This window comes from Vombatus ursinus, unplaced genomic scaffold (genome assembly GCF_900497805.2).
Source record: "Vombatus ursinus unplaced genomic scaffold, bare-nosed wombat genome assembly UNPS02014812.1, whole genome shotgun sequence".
Lineage (NCBI taxonomy): Eukaryota > Metazoa > Chordata > Mammalia > Diprotodontia > Vombatidae > Vombatus > Vombatus ursinus.
The window spans coordinates 96113200-96133518 of NW_020954590.1; the positions used below are offsets into that span (position 1 = coordinate 96113200).

Sequence of the window (20319 nt, forward strand, 5' to 3'; positions counted from 1 at the left end):
GCTTCTTAACATAATTCTGAATCAGAGAATGTGAGATGAAGAAGAGGTTTAGCAATCTAATCCAATGAGGCCCCACAAGGAGTAAAGGGATTTCCATTTTACACAAGTTAGTAGAGAGGGAGGACAAGGAACAAGGTCTTCCAAATCCCTTCCTAATTCTCTTCCCATAACATGTCATTCTTCTACTTCCCTATTTGTACTATTATTAACTTCTTCTACCTTTTTTCCTCCTCCATTTACTTTCAATTTTTCTTAGCATGTTGAGAACTATTTCATTTTCTACACCCTGTTAATATAGTTTATCCTGCATTTTCCTGTCATCATCTATATAAATTTATAAATATAAGAACTTCTTAATTTGTTTTTTATCCATGATACTAAACCAGTGTATTCATTAGGGTAAAAAAAAGAAGCAGCAGCATTAATCACTGCCAGCTGATACAAAAAATTTATAAAAAATGAAAAATATAACTTGGCTTACTTAATGCTCAGTTAAACTCCCCTTTTTAGGAAATACTCAGAATAGATACAGAATAGGATGTAAAAAGGAATAAAATGGCTTCATCTAAGAACATTAGTCACTTTAAAACTTTCTGTGGTCAGGCTAAACTAGGCAGTTATTTTTCTATAACCTTTAGCATCATTCTTTTCCAGGCCCAAATGAATTGGATATAATGAATTGACCAAAATCATGATAATGAACCATTTTATCAGAAAATTACAACCTTACCAGGTAACTTCTTAGAAGGACCAGAATCCAACAGACCGATGATATGATTATTACAATTGACAGCTAACTCTGGAATTGAACCATTCATGGTGCCTTGCAGACTCAGAGAACTTGGAGATGTTAAAGATGGGGATAGCACCGTAGAAGAGAGGGTACATTCAGTGAAGTTTACCGAAGTCTGCATTTTAACTTGCCACTGTCTATCACTGCAATAAAAACAAATATTTGGCAAGTTATTCTTTTATTTCAGAAAATTGGTGAGATAAGGAAAGTACAAAATGACTCAATGTTAGAAACAAATTTTGAACCTTGCATACTTACTGCAGCAGTCATCAATGACAAAATTACTAGTCATTATGGAGTTACAATGTTAATTAAATGGTTGACCAGGGTTAATTAAATGGTATAAGTTACTTGGTTATCCACAATTACAGTGAAATAAGAAATTTTAAAAGGAAAAAAATTAAAATTTATCAGAAGATTCCCCAATCTTACATCATATCATAATTGCATTGCCAGAACTACTGTGCAACATTTATAGTTCTACTATGCTAAATATTTACCTTTCATGCAAAAAGATGTATAGCACATAAAAATATTGCAAGGACAAATGTTATCTTAAGCTCACTTGCTTTCTCTCTTAAAAACAAAAATAAATATGTTCATATTCATCTTCCTTTTGACTATCTACTTTTGAGAAACAACACTATTCCACTTGGATATTTTGGTTCTGAAACAAAGTTCTGGTTATAGGTGGGGAGTGCAACAGAGTATATATATATATGCAAGATGTATAGGCAATTCACTTTTTAATAAAGCTTGAAAACAAAAATCTATACTTACAAAACAGACAAATTAGGGAATAATTATTCATATTAAAAAAATAAATCTTTAAAAGGTTTTGCTTAATGATTTCTTTAAATATGTCCACCCAAGAGAATTTCCTTGCTTACAAATTTGGCATAGTGTAGTCAAAGGAAAACTTCAGTATTAGCATTACTGAATTACAATATACACTGAAGTATTAGTAGCCATTACATCAATTAAAAATTATGATCAAGCAACTCTAAAATCATGTCAATGTAGCACAGAGGTTTTTTAACCTGAGGTCAGTGAACTGGGTTTTTGTTTCTGTTTTATTCCACATTGTGATAACTATATTGAAATACAATTGATTTTATTTTATGAACTTAAAAACATTCTGAGAAGGGCTTCACCATACTGCTAAAGGTGGGGTTCATGACACACAAAAAGGTTAAGAACCCCTGATGGAGAAGGTGGTTTTGCACCTGAGTTTTGAAAGAAGAGAAATTCCATGACGGAGAAGTAAAGAGGGAGCATGCTCTAGGTATGGGAAACAGCCAGTGCAAAGGTAAAGAGAGAAGAGATTAAGAGTCACATATGAGGAACCGAAAGAAGGCCATGTGGGCAGGACAAAAGAACTCAGAAAGAGTAATACCTGAAGAGACAGGAAAAATGTGCCAAGGCCAAGTTGTGAAGGGCTTTAAAAGGCAAACAGAGGAGTTTACATTTTATCCTAAAACCAATAGGGAGCCACTGGAGTTTAATGAGTAGGGGAAAGCTGATAAAGCATGAAAGAATTTGTTGAGCAGGAGAGAGTTTATCAAGTAAGAGGTATTTGAATATAAGTCCTAACAAGCTTTTGGACCCTGTATTACACTTTTTAATCTCCTTCCAGAAATAAAATACATATATTAGGAATAATGAATAATATGTTTATATTGAAAGGCAACAGGACATATTGAATAACCTCAAAGCCAGGAAGATCTAAGTTCAAGTACTGTCTCTGACACATACTGGCTGTATGACCCTGAGGTTAAATCCCTTAACCTCCAAGTACTCTAGGCAACTTTTTTTTTTAATAATTGTTATTTCAACATAACTGGTGTCCTTGGTAATCATATATACTTTGCTTTATGTATTTAAGTGTATTTAAAATGTATTTAAAAACATTATTCTGATGTAAAGTCCATTGGCTTCACAAGATTGCCAAAGGGGCCCACGACACAAACAAGGTTAAGAACCCCTTCCTAAATAAATATGCAGAATGGTAAATACATTTTGAGGGCCTGGATAATGTGAGAATTTGTTATGCCTGACCATATATATTTGCTACAAGGGTTTTGTTTTTCTTTCATTTCAGTGGGAGAGAGGAGAAAGAAGAAATAAATTCTTGATAATGGGGGGAAGGGAGGTGGCCAGGATTTAATTTTTTTAATCCCTTTCTAAAACTTGTAGCATGATAGTAAAGGTGCCATCTTGTGTCATTGTAGCATTGGAAGAAGGAATTTCCTCCCCTAGAAGTTCCTATACTAATGAAATCCCAGGTCTAGGCCCCTACACATATATTATTAACATAAAACATACACATACATATATATATGTGTGTACATGCATACCTACATATAATATGTATGTGTGCATCTATATAATCATATATGAAAAATAAAATCATGTACGTATATGATTTCCACTTGAAATCATCTCATGAAAAGAGTATACCAGAAACCTGTTTACACAGGGGGGTGGGGGGAGATATCCTTATCTATCCTAAAAATTTTTAGGCAAAAAGGTTTAGCCAAACACAGGAGTTGGGCCTTTTGTGCAGTACTTTATATACTGGGGTATCTTGCATCTGTGAAGTTTATGGCATGACACAAAGGCAAAAAATATATATCCATTATACCAAAACATACCATTTCATTGCCAGTAAAACTCTAGATGATGATTTTGTGCACTTAAGCCAAGAAAAAAACCATAAGATTATGGATTTGGAGCTGAAAGGACCTTATCCAACCCACTCATTTTACAGATGAGGAAACTGAAGTCCACAATGCCTAATGAATTAATGCTTCTAAGATGAGGCACAACAGAAAAAAATGAATGATCTAAAAAAAAGCAAAATCTGTGATGGCAATAACAAAATAGAAATTGATTCGAAAACAGCTCAAAATCAGTACTTCAAAAGTTTAAACATCACGAGAATCACAAAAAGATAAATAAGGAATAAATAAGGACTATGAACCAGAGAATAAAATTTACAGGAAGGGAAAGGAATTAATGCAGAGAACCAAGCAAAGAAATTAGATAACTAAATAAATAAAAGAAAGAATAAATCAATAATTTAAGCAAAAAACGCAATACTGGGGAAAGGGTTGACAAATCAGAAAGAAGTCTAAGGGTGGAAAGGAAAACTTGTGGGAATAGTGTTGCATCAAAGCAATTTAAAGAAAACTACTCTTAGGAGCAAAGTATTGACTTAAAACTCTCCCTGGATCACTGCTTTGTCATAGCGGAGGAGCTTGTGTAGCTCAATGAAACTACGAACTGTGTTGTACAGGATTACCCAAGACAGACATGTCACAGTGAAGAGTTCTGACACAAGGTGATATGCTGGAGAAAGAAATAGCCAATCACTTTAGTATCTTTGCCAATAAAATCTCGTGGACAGTACTCAAATGATAAAAGAGATGACACTGGAAAACCTCAGGTAAGAAGGTGTCCAATATGCTACTGGGGAAGAGTGAAGGACAACTACAAGTAGCTCCAGTACTAATGAAACAGCTTGAGCAAAGCTAAAAGGAAGGTCATTTGCAGATGCATCTGGTTCCAAAAGGAAAGTCCAAAAGACTAATATTGCATAGGAACCTGGAATGTAAGTTCTTTGAACCAAGGTAAGCTGAATGTGGTCAAACAGGAGATGGAAAAATTAAATATCGACATCTTGGGTGTCAGTGAACTTAAATGTATTGAACTGGGTGAATTGAATTCAGATGATCTCTACATATGCTACTATAGGCAAGAAGCCCTTAAAGAAATGGAATAGCCCTCAGAGTCAATAAAAGAGTGAGAAAAGTAGTACTGGAGTATAATTTCAAAATTGATTGAATGATAACCGTTTGAATCCAAGAGAAACTGTTCAACATTAATGTTCAACAGTAATGCAAGTCTATATTCCAACCACTATGCCAAAGAGGCCAAAATAATCAATTCTATGAAGACCTATAGTATCTTCTAGAAATAACACCCAAAAAAGATGTAACATTCATCATAAGGGATTGAAATGCTAAAGTAGGAAATCAAAAGATAATTGAAATAACAGGCAAGTTTGGCCTTGGAGTACAAAATGAGACAGGGCAGAGACTAATAGAGTTTTGTCAAGACAACTCATTGGTCATAATAAAGACTCTTTTTAACAACTCAAAAGGCAACACCAAAAGGTGACATCACCAGATGATCACTATAGAAGTCAGATTCATTATATAATTTGCAGCTAAAGGTGGAAAAACTCTATATAATCAGTTAAAATGAGACCTGGAGCTGACTATGGATCAGATCATGAGCATATTTTTGCAAAATTCAGACAAATTGAAGAAAATAGAGAAAACTATCAGACCATATAAATAAGACCTAAATAATATCCCTTATGAATATGAAGTGGAATTGATGAATAGATTTGGTAGAGTGCCTGAAGAACTATGGACAGAGGTTTGCAATACTGTACAAGAGATGGTAACAAAAAACATTCCAAAGTAAAAAAGAAGAGCAAGGAAGCAAAATGGCTGACTGATGACACTTTACAAATACCAAAGGAAAGAAGGAAAGCAAAAGGGAAAGATATTTTTGTTGTTTTTAAGTCATTTCAGTGGTGTCCAACTCTTTGTGACCCCACTTGAGGTTTTCTTAGCAGATACTGGAGTGGTCTGCCATTTCTTTCTGAAGGAAACTGAAGCAAATAGATTTAAGTGACTTGCCCAGGGTCACACAGATAGTAAGCGTCTGAGGCCAAATTTGAACTCAGGAAAATGAGTCCTCCTGACTCCAGGGCCAATACTCTATCCACTGTGACACCTAGTGGTCCCAATCCAACTGAATGTAGAATTCCAGAGAACAGTAAGGAGAGATAAGAAAGTTGCCTTAAGTGAGCAATGCAAAGAAATAGAGGAACATAATAGAATGGGAAAGACAAGAGATCTCTTCAAGAAAATTAGAGATATCACCAAACAAGAGATAGAGAACATTATGAAATACAAAATGGATAATTTTGATTACATTAAATTAAAAAGATTTTGCACAAACAAAACCAATGCAATCAAGATTAGAAGGAAAGCAGAAAGCTGGGAAACAATTTTTACAACCAGTGTTTCTGATAAAAGCCTCTTTTCTCAAATATATAGTGAACTGTGTCAAATTTACAAGAATACAAGTTATTCCCCAATTGATAAATAGTCAAAGGATATGAACAGGCAGTTTTCAGATGAAGAAATTAAAGCTATTCATAGTCATATGAAAAAATGCTCTAGGGGCAGCTAGGTAGCTCAGTGGATAGAACACTGGCCCTGGAGTCAGGAGGATCTGAGTTCAAATTTGGCCTCAGACACATAACACTTACAAGCTCTGTGACTCTGGGCAAGTCACTTAACCCTAATTTTCTCACACACAAAAAAAAAGAAAGAAAGAAAAAGAAAAAATGCTCTAAAACACTACTGATTAGAGAAATGCAAATTAAAACAACTCTGAGGTACCACCTCATACCTATCAGATTAACTAATATGACAGAAAAGGAAAATGATAAATTATGAAGAAGATATGGGAAAATTGGAACACTAATGCATCACTGGTGGAGTTGTGAAATGATCCAACACTCTAGAGAACAATTTGGAACTACGCCCAAAGGGCTATAAAACTGTGCATACTCTTTGATCCAGCAATACCACTACTACGTCTGTATCCCAAAGAGATCATAAAAAAGGGGAAAGGACCTACATGTACAAAAATATTTATAGCAGCTGTTTTTGTGGTGGCAAAGAATTGGAAATTGAGGGAATGACCATCAACTGGGGAATGGCTGAACAAACTGTGGTATATGAATGTAATGGAATACTATTATGCTATAAGAAATGATGAGCAAGCTGATTTCAAAAAAACCTGAAAGACTGACATGAACTGATGCTGAGTGAAGTGAACAGAACCAGGAGAACATTGTACACAGTAACAGCAACATTGTGTGAAGATCAACTATGATAGACCTAGCTCTTCTCAGCAATACAAGGATCAGAGACAATTCCAAAAGACTCATGATGGAAAATGCTATCCACATCCAGAGGAAGAACTATGGAGTCTGAATGCAGATTGAAGCATACTATTTTCACTTTTTTTGCTTTTTGTTTTTTCTTTCTTGTGGTTTTTCTCTTCTTTTCTGATTCTTCTTTCACAATATGACTAATGTGGAAATACGTTTAACATGATTACACATGTTTAAGCTATATCAGATTGCTTGCTGTCTTGGGGAAGGAGTAGGGAACAGAAGGAGGTAAGAAAATTTGAAACTCAAAATCTCATAAAAAATGAATGTCAAAAACTATCTTCACATGTGACTAGAAAAATAAAATACTATTAACAAAAAAAGAAAAAGAAAGTTAGAGATATCAAGGGAAAGTTTTATGCAAAAATAAGCATAATAAAAGACAAAAATGGTAGGGATTTAACAGAAGCAGAAGAGAATAAGAGGTGGCAAAAAATATACAAAAGATCTATACAAGAAAGATCTTAACATCACAGATAACCACTGAGGTATGGTTACTGATCTAGAGCAGGACATCCTAGAGAATAAAGTCAAGTGGGCCTTAAGAAACATTGCTAACAATAAGGCTAGTGGAGGTGACAGAATTCCAGCTGAGCTATTTAAAATCCTAAAAGACAATGCAGTTGAAGTGTTGTACTCAATATACCAGCAAATTTGGAAAACACAGCAGAGGTCACTGGAGTCCCAATCCTAAAGAAGGGCAATGCCAAGGAATATTCAAATTACCAAACAATTATGCTCATTTCCACACCAGCAAGGTTATGCTTAAGATTCTGTAAGCTAGGCTTTAGCAATATATGAACCAAAAACTACCAGAAGAGCAGAATGGTTTTCAAAGAGGCAGAGTAACTAGAGACAAAATTTCCAACATTTGCTAGATTACAGAAAAATCAAAGGAGTTCCAGAAAAACATTTACTTCTGCTTCATTGACTACAACAAAGCCTTTGACTGTGTGGATCACAACAAAATGTGGAGAGTCCTCAAAGAGATGGGAGTATCAGAACATCTTACTTGCCTCCTGAGGAACCTGTATGTGGGTCAAGAAGCAACAGTTAAAATCTAAAATGGAGCAAGTGATTGATTTAAGATTGGAAAAGGAGTATGAATGACAAGGCTGTATGCTGTCATCGTATTTATTAAAATTATATGCAGAGTACCTCATGCTAACTGCCACGCTGGATAAACCAAAAGCTGGAATTAACATTGCTGGGAGAAATATCAACAATCTCAGTGAAAAGAAATTAATAAGCCTCTTGATGAGGGTGAAAGAGGAGAGTCTAAAAACTAGTCCTAACATCAAAAAACTAATATCTTGGCAATTGGTCCCATCACTTCCTGGCAAATAAAGGGAGAAGAAATGAAAGCAGTATAAGATTTTATATTCTTGGACTCAAAGATCACTACAGACAGAGACCACAGCTATGAAATTTAAAGATGCTTGCTACTTGGAAGGAAAGCTATGGCAAATCTAGACAACATACTAAAAAGCAGAGACATCACCTTGCTGACAAAGGTCCATATAATCAAAGCTATGGTTTTTCCAGTAGCAATGTATGGCTGTAAGAATTGGACTATAAGGAAAGCTGAGCACTACAGAATCAACACTTTCAAACTGTGGTGCTGGAGAACTTCTGAGAGTCCCTTTGACAGCAAGGTCAAACCAGTCAACATTTAAAGAAATTAATTCAGAGTAGTCACTGGAAGGTCAAATGCTGAAGCTGAAGCTTAAATAATTTGGCCACATAATGAGAAGATGGGACTCATGGGAAATACCTTAATGTTGAGAAAGATTGAAGGCAAAAGGAAAAGGGGGTGGCAGAAGGTGAAATGGATACATAGTATCACGGAAACAACAAACAAGAAATTGAACAGAGTTTGAGGGGGAATGGAGGATAAAATGGCCTGGCACGCTATGGTCCATGGGGTCATGAAGACTTGGATGGACATGACTGAAGGACTGAACAACAACATTGACTTAAAAAAGAAAGGAGATTAAAAAAAATTAAGAAAAGACCAATACTTGTAACACAAATAGAGGAAAACATAAACATAACTCTCATAATTTTAAATGTGAATGGACTAAACAATATAATAAAATGACAGAGAGTAGCAGAATGAATAAGGAAACAAAACTCCACAATCTGCTGCTTACCAGAAACACATTTAAAAACAAGGCATACATAGAATCAAGTCAAGAGACTGGAAAAATATTTATTCATATCAGGTGAATCCAAAAAAACTAAGAATTATAATCATACCATTAAACAAAACAAAAATAAAATTTATAATATCAAAAATAAACAAGGAACTTATATCACAGTTAAAGGAATCAGAGACAATGAAAGGATATTAATATTAAATATATATGCATCAAATAGCATATCATCTAAATTCATAAAGGAAAATTAATTAATTAATTAAATTACAGAAAAGTATATATTAACACAGCAATAATAGCAGACTTTCATCTTCCTCTCTCAAAGCTGAACAAATCTAACATAAAGCTTTAAAAAGGTCAGGGCAGGGATGGTGGGAGAGACTTAGAACTAAATAAATAAACTATTGGAGAATTTAGGGCTAAAAGATTTATGGAATCTTCTAAACAGGATCACTAAAAGAATATATACATTTCTCATCACCGTATGATATTTCTATAAAACTTAAACCAAGTATTGGGGCAAAGATAAAATGCAAAAAAGTGAAATGTAGGAATGCTAAGCAGTTATCAATTTAGGAAGCACAAGCAAATATCACAAATCTAAACGGAGATTTAATAATGAAATCTTAAATAACAAGTAGGTTCAAGAACAAATTATATTTGAAAAAGGAATAACTATAAGAATAATGATAATCATAAGACAACATACCAAAATTTCTGGGATGCAGCTAATCAGTCTTCAGAGGGAAAAAAATTCTTAAAAACTTCATATTAACAAAATAGAAAAAGAGAGGATTAATGAACAGACTACACAATTTTAAAAATTAGTAAGCCAACAAATAAGTCCAAATATGAAAATATTGTAAAGGAGGAGAAAAATAAACTGGACAACAAAAACACTATAAAACTGAAAAATAAAACTTAAAAATTGATTCTTTTAAAAGACTAAGAAAATTGATTTTTTTTTTTTGCCTTTTTTTTGGTGAGGCAATCGGAGTTAAGCGACTTGCCTCAGGTCACACAGCTAGTAAGTGTCAAGTGTCTGAGGTTGGATTTGAACTCAGGTCCTCCTGACTCCAAGGCCACAGCTCTATCTACTGCACCACCTAGCTGCCCCAAAAATTGATTCAAAAAAAAAAAGTTTTGATCCTCTTGATTAAAAAGGAGGAAAATCTAAATGCATCCTCCATTGGTTCCCAAATCAGATTTGACCATCTAATACCCTGGTAAATAAATTCCAGTGGTTCCCTATTACTTCTTGAATCAATCAATCATTCATTTAACAACAACTTGTTATGGGTCTACTATGTGCTACCACTTGGGATACAAGTACAAAGAATAAAACAATTTCTACTTCCATGGAGCTTACATTCTAACACAAATCCCTTTATTTGGTATTTCAAGCCCTTCACAACCTGGCTGTGAAGCCTACCTTTACAGTCTTCTTATACACTGCCTCCCTCCCAATGTTGGGCAGTCAAGCCAACTGGCTTTCTTATTATTCTTCAGACACGGTATTCCATCCCCCCCCCCCCCACCCCGTCAATGGTCTAGCACTTCCTCCTTACCTTTCCCTTTTATAAGCCCTTTGTTGTTATTGCTGTTGTTGAGTCATTTTTCTGTTATGTTCAATTCCTCATGACCCCATTTGGGATTTTCTTGGCAAAGATATTGGAGTGGTTTGCCATTTCCTTCTCCAGCTCATTTTACAGATGAAGAAACTGAGGCAAACAGGGTTAAATGACTTGCCCAGGCTCACACAGCTAGTAAGTATCTGGGACAGGATTTGAACTCACCAAGATGAGTCTACCTGACTCCAAGCACTCTATCCATTGGTCTATCTACCTGACCAATGCAATCTCCCACAGGAGTCTTTCCTAATCCTTCCCATTGATAACACCTGTTACGGTGGGTGTATTTTGTAGGTCCTTATATGTGTACATATTATATATGTTGTCTCCCTCTATAGAATGTGACCTCCTTGAAAGCCAGAACTGTTTCATTTTTGTCTAGCACACAGCCTGGTTCACAGTAGGTGCTTAATAAAAATTTGTAATTAACTGATTCACAGTCTAGTTCTGATCTATCTTTCCATACTAATTTCACCTTATTCCCTCTCACATACTTTATATTCCAGCCAGACTAGCCTCTTTGCTGATAACCATACACAATGGTCGATCTCTATATAGGCCAAGAGTGGGGAACCTGTAACCTTGAAGCCATATGTGGCCCTGTAGGTCCTCAACTGTGGCCCTTTGACGAATCCAAACTTCACAGAACAAATCCTTGTTGAATTAAATTGGTTTCACAACCTCATCTTTCCTACTTATCTCGTCTGAAGATGTTAAAAAGTGGCCAACATTGAGAAATCCCCAGAATCCCTGAATATACTTCAGGGAGATGTGAAAACTCCATGGTTTAACACCTAAAACCATATGATCCCAAGGTATATCACAAAATCTGAAGTGTCTTCAAGTCCTGAGAAGTGTAAGTGAAAGACAAACAGGGGCTTCTGGTTAAATCTCCAAAACCACTAGAATCTGCCCCCAGCTTTCACCAGATCCTCCCCAGAACCAGGCTACCATCTCTCTTCCCAGCCAACTTCAAAGCAAGCCACCACCTCTCTTTGCAACTCTGGCTCCATGTGATTTGTCCTCCCCGGTTACATATGTAAATTTCTTGAGGGAAGAAAATTGTCTTGTTTGCTTGAATTTGTTTCCTTAGTACTACTACAGTGCCCAGAACATGACAAATGCTCAATACTGCATTTTTCATTCTTTCATTCATTCATATGGAAACTCCTAGAGCACACTAGATCTTCCAGACCTAGACCAAGAAAAGGGATATTTAGCACTATTTTACAACTTACTAATGCATTTATGTATGCATTATATTTATTTATGTATGTATATCTTTACTGGATTGTAAGCTACATGAGGATAGAAAGGGACCGCGTCTTATTTAAATTTTATGCCTATTATAGTTTCTACCACAATGCTTTGCAGAGTAGGCACTTTGTGTTTGTTTACATGTGTTTTGATTTCATTCTACTTGGCCTATTATTATTTTTGTGGGTCAGCAGAATAAAACTAAAAAGGAAAAAAAGTTTTCCATCCCTTCTTGGATGTAAGCTCCTTTGGGGCAGAAGCTTCTTTATTCTCTCTGTATCCTGGAATGCACTATCAAACGGCCTTGTACAAAACTTACATTTAACAAATATTCGTTGAATTTAATTGGATCCAACAGGTTAATCCCAGGAGGTCCCAAAACTGCTTCAAAGCTTTAACATGGATTATGATGCTGAGGTTCACTTCTGTAAATCAAGAAGGAAGTGTTCTTTTGATATGCATCATTTTTTGAAAGACTTTTTCCACTTATACGCCCACATGCAGAACCAGTTCCAATAATTCAGCTAAAAGAATTTTGTTTAATGTTAAGAAGAGGATCAGGAAGAGAGGGGATGGAGACGGGGTAAAATAAAGAGAACTTCTAAGGGCCACAGCACTAAGATTCTCAGGACTGAAAAGGCAAAGCCTTAAGCTAGATGAGATGGGTGGCTTGAAAAAGAGAAACGGAAGAGTCTTTCTCATCTAGGGGTCATGCGGATTTAAGAAAGTAACTTCTCCAGATCTATAGGTGGGTACATATTATTTGGGACAAGTAATAATTTTGATATGGTTGACTTTGACTAGTAGAAACCAGACTGAGCTGGCTTCCCAACCTTAAGTTAATTCTCTGTCAACTAAGTGCTAGATTTTGTGCCATATACATGTGTTTTATTACTCTCCTTTGTTGTGTTTTAAATTCTATGGCTGTTAAGAATGGGTATTACTTGAAAGGAACATGCAAAAACTGTGACTCTTACAGGGCACGCTTCACTGAATGTTAGAGACTTTGAAGCAGCTTTTGGTGTGGGGAGAACAAGTGTTTCAAGGAACATTCAATACACAATGAAGCAGGATCAAACTGAAGTACATAGGAAGGTGTATCCAAAAGGAAAAAATAATTGACAAGATATTGCTACAAAACAGCCTAATCAATTCTCAGAAAACAAACAAAGCACTTCTGAGGGACCTGGCAGGTAGAGATTCCTCAAAAATGAAGCATAACCTGCTTGAAGTTGAAAGAATACCATAAAGACCAGCTGATTTCAATCCCATTCAAAATTTACAGGCTATCTACTTAAAGCAACACCTGAAAAAATGTACTTGGCAGAGGTAAGTTTAGTATCCAAGTAATTAAAGTGTGGTTTCATGATGAAGAATTAAAAGATGTGTCAAAATCTTGTAAATTCAATGCTAAATATGTAAAATAAGTGATTGTAGCAAAAGGAGGACAAATTGCATATTTAAAATCTTTTATAGAAGTAAAAAGTTGCAAAGTGTATTATATGCTAATAATTTTAATTTGCACATTATTGTATGGTTTTTGACTTTAGGGTGAAAGAGTCATAAAGACTAAAAATGGACTGAATTGGGACAGCTGATATAAAATACTTTGTAACCAAAAACAATGTAAACACTATAGGCAATTATTAAAGCAGTTAAAGCAATATAAGCTATTATAGAAATAAAAGAACTGACAACCTGAGATATATCTAGGTACAAAACTTGGTATAAATGAGTGAGTCAGAAAGGAAAATGGAGCTAAGAATAAGATGTTGCTTTTTATGGTACATAGGGAGCCAAGATCAACTCTCAAAATGACTACAAGTTTACATGCTTCCCCTTTAATTTATTATTGTATTCTACTCTGCTCCCTTTAAAAAACTGTCATTCATTATTTTAGGGAGAAGGGTCAAAGAGATGAGAAAATGAGTATGAACTCTTCCCACAGCCTAAATGAGATGGCATGGAACCCAGAAACAGGAATAGTCCAAGTGGAAGGTAATGCAGGCCTTGAGGAAGGTGGCTGTGTTGTGATGTAGTAAAACTGACAAGACTTGGCAATTGGTCGACTGTGGGGTGTGGAGAAAGAGACAGAACAGCTCAGGATGACCCCTAGGTTGTGCACCCTCGTGACCTTCAATATTAATTGGGAAGTTAGGTAGAGGGACAGGTTTTAGAGGAAAGAGAATGATTTTATTTTGGATATGTTTGGAGGGAAAAGATTGAATTCTGTTAGGAAACAGCTAGAAATGTGAATCAGATAGAGTCCTATGTCAACACCAGATCCGGGTCATCTGCCTCTGTCTCCACCCCTAAAACTTCCAAAGGAGCCCTGTATCAACCACAGATCCACACTGCCCACTTGTGGCCTCTACATTTGCCCCCAAACCTTCCCAGGAAGGCCTGTGACTTGCCTCAGGTTACTATCTATAGCCCCGGGCTTTCTTGAATGTTCCATTCTAGATGAAACCTACCACTAATTGCTCTTGCTTCACGTTTGGACTTCCTCAGGCTATACCTTGTTCCTGCTTGCAGTGAATAGGGCCCCAGCTTCACAAGATCTGTCACTTTAAAATATGGCAAAGCAAGGTACAGAGGGTGGGCCTTGAACAAACTAGTATTTGCTTTCTTCAACAGGCTTCTCTCTAGTCACCGATAATCTGACTGGACTCATTTTTCAATGGTTAACATTAACTCCCATTCTATCATACTCTCAAAATCCCTGTGATTACGAACTCCTAACTATTCCTGTACCAACTCTATTCCCCAACACCAACAACCATGCTCCCTTATTCCCATCCTCCTCAACTCTACCCGCCAAACATCCAAATTTCTCCATGACACGTTTTGTGATCCTTCAGCTGCTAGTGACCTCCCTACTAATGCTACCTATTATTTATTTGGTAATCGGTATGTTCTTACACAGGTACATATTATCTCGCACACAGAATGTAAACTCCTTGTAGGCAGGGACTATTTGTTTCATTTTTGTCTCTGAATCCCCAGTGTCTAACATAGTGCCTAGCACATGGTAAGTACTTAAAAAGTCTTGCTAATTGGCTAATTAACCGGTCAGACTTTTGGAAGAATAGATCCAGAAGGCAGTTGAAGATAGGGGACTAGTACTTTGGGGAGAGGCTAGAGGCAGGGATATAAAATTCAGAGTCATCTCTCTAGGTATAGTTTTTGAAGTCATGAAGGGTAATTAGAGAGCTGAGAGAGAATATAGAGAGGAAAGAAAGAGTAACAAGTACAGACCTTGAGAACCAACATTTAAAGGGTAGATAGAGGATAAGGAGCCAGTAAGAGACAAGGAAGAAATTCTTGTGATAAATGGAGATAGCTGGAGAATAACCCTTACAAAATTAAAGGAATCCAATCCAAAAAGTATTTGTTAAGACACTTATTATAAATACTATGCTAGGTAATGGGAATACAAATACTCAAGGAGTTTATATTCTACTGGGTAGATACAACATGAAAGCAGACAAATATATACATATATAATATATATACATACATATACATATATATGTACAAATATATGTAACATTGGAGAAAAATGAAAATTATACTGAGGGAAGAAGAGAGAATGAAACAAGCATTTATTTAAGCACCTATGTACCAGGCACTATGCTAAGCACTTCACAAATACTATTTCATTTAACCCTCACAACAACTCTGTGAGATAGGTGCTATTGTATTTGGCTCAAAAGCTCCCCCCCCCCCCCCGCAAAAAAAAAAGGTCAAGGAAAAGGTAATTTGTGAATACAGAGCTCATTAGTAACCTTAGCCAATCAATTTATTGTTGTTCAATCCTTTCAGCTGTGTCCAGCTCTTTATGATCCCTTTTAGGGTCTTCTTGGCAAAGATACTGGAGTGGCTTGCCATTTCTCCAACTTATTTTACAGAAGAGGAAACTGAGGCAAACAGTGTTAAGTGACTTATCTAGGATCACATAGCTAGTAAGTTTCTGAGACCAAATTTTAACTCAGGTCTTTCTGACTCGAGGCCTGGTACTCTATGCACTGCGCCACCTTGCAGCCCAATCAATCAATTAACAAGTATTTATTAAATATCTACTATGAGTCAGACACTATGATAGGCACTGAGGCTATAAAAAACAAAAATGAAACAATCCCTACCGTTAAGGAGCTTATATTCTATTGGGGGAGTCAACACATATATAAATAAATATATACTAAATAAATGTAAGGCTATGGGGTGGGGGGAGCACTAACAGCTGGAAGGACAAGGAAAGGCCTAAAGAGCAGGGATTCTTAACATTGTACACAATAACAGCAGCATTATGTGATGAACCAACTTTGATAGACTTAGCTCTTCTCAGCACTACAACGATCCAAGACAATTCCAAAAGACTCATGATGGAAAATGCTATCCACATCCAGAAAAGGAACTATGGAGTATAAATGCAGATCAAATCATACTATTTTTCCTTTTTTTTGTTTTTTTCTTTCTGTGTAGTTTTTCCCTTTGCTCCTAATTCTTCTTTACAACAAGGCTAATGTGGAAATATGTTTAATATGATTGCACATGTATGGCCTATATCAGATTGCATGCCATCTGGGGACAAAGGAGGGAAAGGAGGGGGAGAAAATTTAAAAGTCAAAATCTTGTAAAAGTGAATGTTGAAAACTAAAAATAAATAAATGTTTTTTAAAAATAAAAAAGATGAAGGATTCTTAACTTGGGGTCCATGATTTGTTTGGTTTTGTAAATATATATTTCAATAACTATTTCAATATAACTAGCTTCTTTGTAAACCAATGTAATTTACTTTATGCATGTAAAAATACTATTCTGAGAAAGAGTTCATAGGCTTCTCCAGACTGCCAAAGTGGTCCAGGACACAAAAATGGTTAAGAACCTTTGCCTTTAGAGAGAGATATTTCAATAGGTCAGGTATTGCAGAAACCATACTAAGAGGGATTGGTAAGTGTTGGTGAGGAAGCAGCTGTTAACAAATGTATAGTACTCTATATCTACACATAGCAGTGTGGTTCATAGACCTCAAAGGAAACTTAGAGGTCATGTTGCAAAATCCCCTCACCAAAATAAGGAAACAAGGCCCACAGACAATTCAGTAACACATAGGTAGTGAGAAATAGAGTTGGGATTTGAACCTAGTTACTCTGACTCCAAATCTAGCATTTATTTCACTGTACCATACTGCATATTTGCAATGGATAAGGAAAACTGAAATAATTTAAGTGGCGGCAAGCTCAAGAGAAGGCTTTCTAAAAATGGCATAAAGGTGAACATGGCAATGGATAGCAGAGAGGGACAGGTTAAAGGTTAAAGTGAGAATTACTGATTATGATCACATCTGTCTGCAAAAAGACAGGAGGCTTGGTAAAGGTACACTCAGCTACCAATAACATAAATGTTTCTTGCCTTGAATTAGTTAAGCTCCTACTATGAATAAGACCCTATATAAGGGCTAGTGATCAATACAAAGGCAAAAATGGAACAATTGCTACTCTCAAGGAGCTTACATTCTACTCCAAGATACAATATATACACAAATAAATAAATAAATAAATATGAAGTCACTCTAAGCCACCAACTAGGGAAAAGATAGCAGTATGCATGATGGCAGAAGTAAAATCAGCACTGAGCCTTGAAGTAATAAGCATAAGGATTCTGAGAGGCAGAGATAAAAAGAGAGTTTATTCCAAGGTCGGAAGGCAGTTTTTGCTAACCTACAGAGATGAGATGGGAGATAAGCTGTCAACTTTGGGGAACAGCTAGTAATCCAGGTTGGTTTAAACATAAAGTACATAAAGGGGAGTAATATAAAATAAGTTTGGAAAAGAAGAATGGAGCCAAATGGTAGTGAATCTTGAAGGCCAGGCTTAAGAGGATGTAAATTATTTGGGAAAAAAAAAAAGGGAAGTCACTGAAGGTTTCAAAGAGATGAGTGACATGGCCAGATCTGTACCTTTAAAAAAAAATTCTGGGCAGCTATGTGGAAGATAGATTGGAAAAAAAGGAGACCAGAGACAGAAAGATCAGTTCAGAGACTGACAATAATCTAGGCTACAGATGTTCAGGCCTTAAACTAGGGTTGTGTCAGTGTCCTTGGAGCAAAGTGTGAAATGCGTGTACAATCTGCAGATATTAGCAATTGATGGCATATCATAATGAACGAATAGACTCAGCACAAAACATGATTAAAAAAACTTTAAAATAGACTTGGAACTTAAGAAACATGACAAGTCAATGCTATAGGAAGGAAGAATAAAGGCCACTTCTTCCTCTGAGATTAGAGGAAGGGAAAAAAAGGGGGGAAAGGTAGGCAAGGACATTAAAAAGCTGAAAGGAGACAAGGAAGGAGAGAATTTGAAGGTTATGACAGATGACTTCAATTTTCTCAGTAAAAGAAATAATGAAATAATAAAAAGGCAGGCAGCAAAAAGGAAGAGAAACAAGAGGACAATATTACCCCCAAATGGATAACCAATTTACAGATAACTGAATTAACTGAAATATATTTCCATGCAGGATTATAATGAAATCCATTCTACCCTCATTTAAGGTTAGTCATTTCCTCTTACATTGTTATATTCAACTATTTATCAATCATTCAGCAATTTTTTTTAAGATACTGGATGTGCAAGACACTGTGAGGGGCATTTATATTCAGATCTAAAATGGTAGCTAACCAAAATAGATTCAGAACCATGATCAAAATTGTTAAAAATAGACCAGGGACCATAGAAACTAGACAAGCCAATGCTACAGCAAAGCACAGCCATCAAATCAGCTGTCAGAGACCTCTTTCAGGCCCAATAGGGCTAATTCCTAAAATTCCATAACTGATTTTTGCACCTTCATACATGTATGCATGCATAAATCCTCTAATATGGAAGAAAATCAGGACAAAGAAGGCAGGACATTTGAAAACTAATCAGAGGGGTCACTCACAAGTAGTTTGCAGGGTAGTCCTTCTCACTCTTTCCCATCACTACTTATACTTGCCTTCTCAACCCAACAACAAACATTTATTAACTACCTACTGTGTGTAAAGTACTGTATCAGGAATGAAGGGAAGTACAAAGTTTAGATGAAACAGAGTCCCTGCCCTCATGAAGCTTAGAGTCTAGAAGGGAAATAAAACATATAGATATAGATATATAGATCATTATAATACATAATACAATATACATGAGTACTATAGAAAGTACAAAACCAAGTAGTACAATGTACAAGGTCTTATTGACAAGAGATATCAGAGAAGGAGGCTTTTGAGTTTGTCTTTAAAGAATGACTAGAGGGGGCGGAGCTAAGATGTAGGAATAAAAGCAGTGACTTGCTTGAGCTGTCCCACAAACCCCTCCAAATACCTGTAAAAAATGGCTCTAAACAAATTCTAAGGCAGCAGAACCCACAAAAAGACAGAGTGAAACAAATTTCCAGCCCAAGACAACCTGGACGGTTGATTGGAAAGGTCTATCATGCCAGGCTGGAAGAGGAACGCAGTTCAGCATGAGCGCACAGACAAAACAGGCCTCAGTGAACCTGGAGCAGGCCTCAGAGGACTGAATCAAGGGGAGCTGTGATGGTCCAGACTTCTCAACCCACAAACTCCAAAGACAACTTAGAAGGTCAGTGGGAAAAGTCTGTGACTGTGGTGACAGAGAAGCTCAGACACAGCCCTAGTCCCAGCACAGCCCTGGAGCAATAGCTGCTTCTTGAGCTCAGCCCACAGACTGAAGAGGAATTGAGTGGCTGGTCAGAGGGGGATTGCAGGGATTTCTTTGTGGGTGCTGAGGCAGAATTCTCTTGCTTTGCCCATGCTTGGATCTGGGTAGCAGTTCTAGGTGGCAGTCCTGGGGCAAAGAGGAGCACTGGCGTGGTGAAGCTTGTAGGCGTGGTGGAGAGGGAATCCTCCTCACAGTTTCAAGGCAGAAAAGAGCCCTTGTGGTCACTCATAGACCAGAGCACAGGCCAGGAAAGCAGTAAACACCTCACCCTTGATCATACCACCTTGGAAAAACTGAAAATTTACAGGTCCCTAGAAGTATCTCTGAAAACTGCTGCACAAAACCCCCAAAGCTTAGGACAGTACATTCTCCACACTGGAAGCTTACCCCTGCCTTAACAAAGAGTTTATAACTCAAGTAATTGTCTGAGATCATGAGCAAACTGCACAAAAAAGTCAGACCATAGAATCTTTCTTTGGTGACAAAGAAGATCAAAACATACAACCAGAAGAAGACAACAAAGTCAAAGCTCCTACATCCAAAGCCTCCAAGAAAAATATTAATTAGTCCCAGGCCATGGAAGAGCTCAAAAAGGATTTTGAGAAACAAGTAAGAGAAGTAGAGGAAAAAACTGGGAAGAGAAATGAGAGTGATGCAAGAAAATCATGAAAAACAAATCAATAGCTTGCTAAAGGAGACCCAAAAAAAT

At 36.4% G+C, this 20319-nt stretch overlaps 1 protein-coding gene across 3 annotated transcripts in view; it reads right to left on the reverse strand.

Moving 5' to 3' along the window:
* LOC114054266 (double-stranded RNA-binding protein Staufen homolog 2-like) overlaps positions 1–20319 on the reverse strand; it is a 405344-nt gene that overhangs the window by 362185 nt on the left and 22840 nt on the right. The window contains exons 1-2 of one of the 3 annotated variants that reach the window (XM_027877453.1): positions 12203–12297; positions 731–936 (exon numbers count right to left, since the gene is read on the reverse strand). In XM_027877453.1, coding sequence (XP_027733254.1) covers positions 731–914 — 184 coding nt within the window. In that variant the 5' untranslated portion in view covers positions 915–936; positions 12203–12297. Of the gene's footprint in view, positions 1–730; positions 937–12202; positions 12298–20319 lie in introns of those variants that run through there. The other 2 variants (XM_027877452.1, XM_027877454.1) reach the window with 2 other exon arrangements.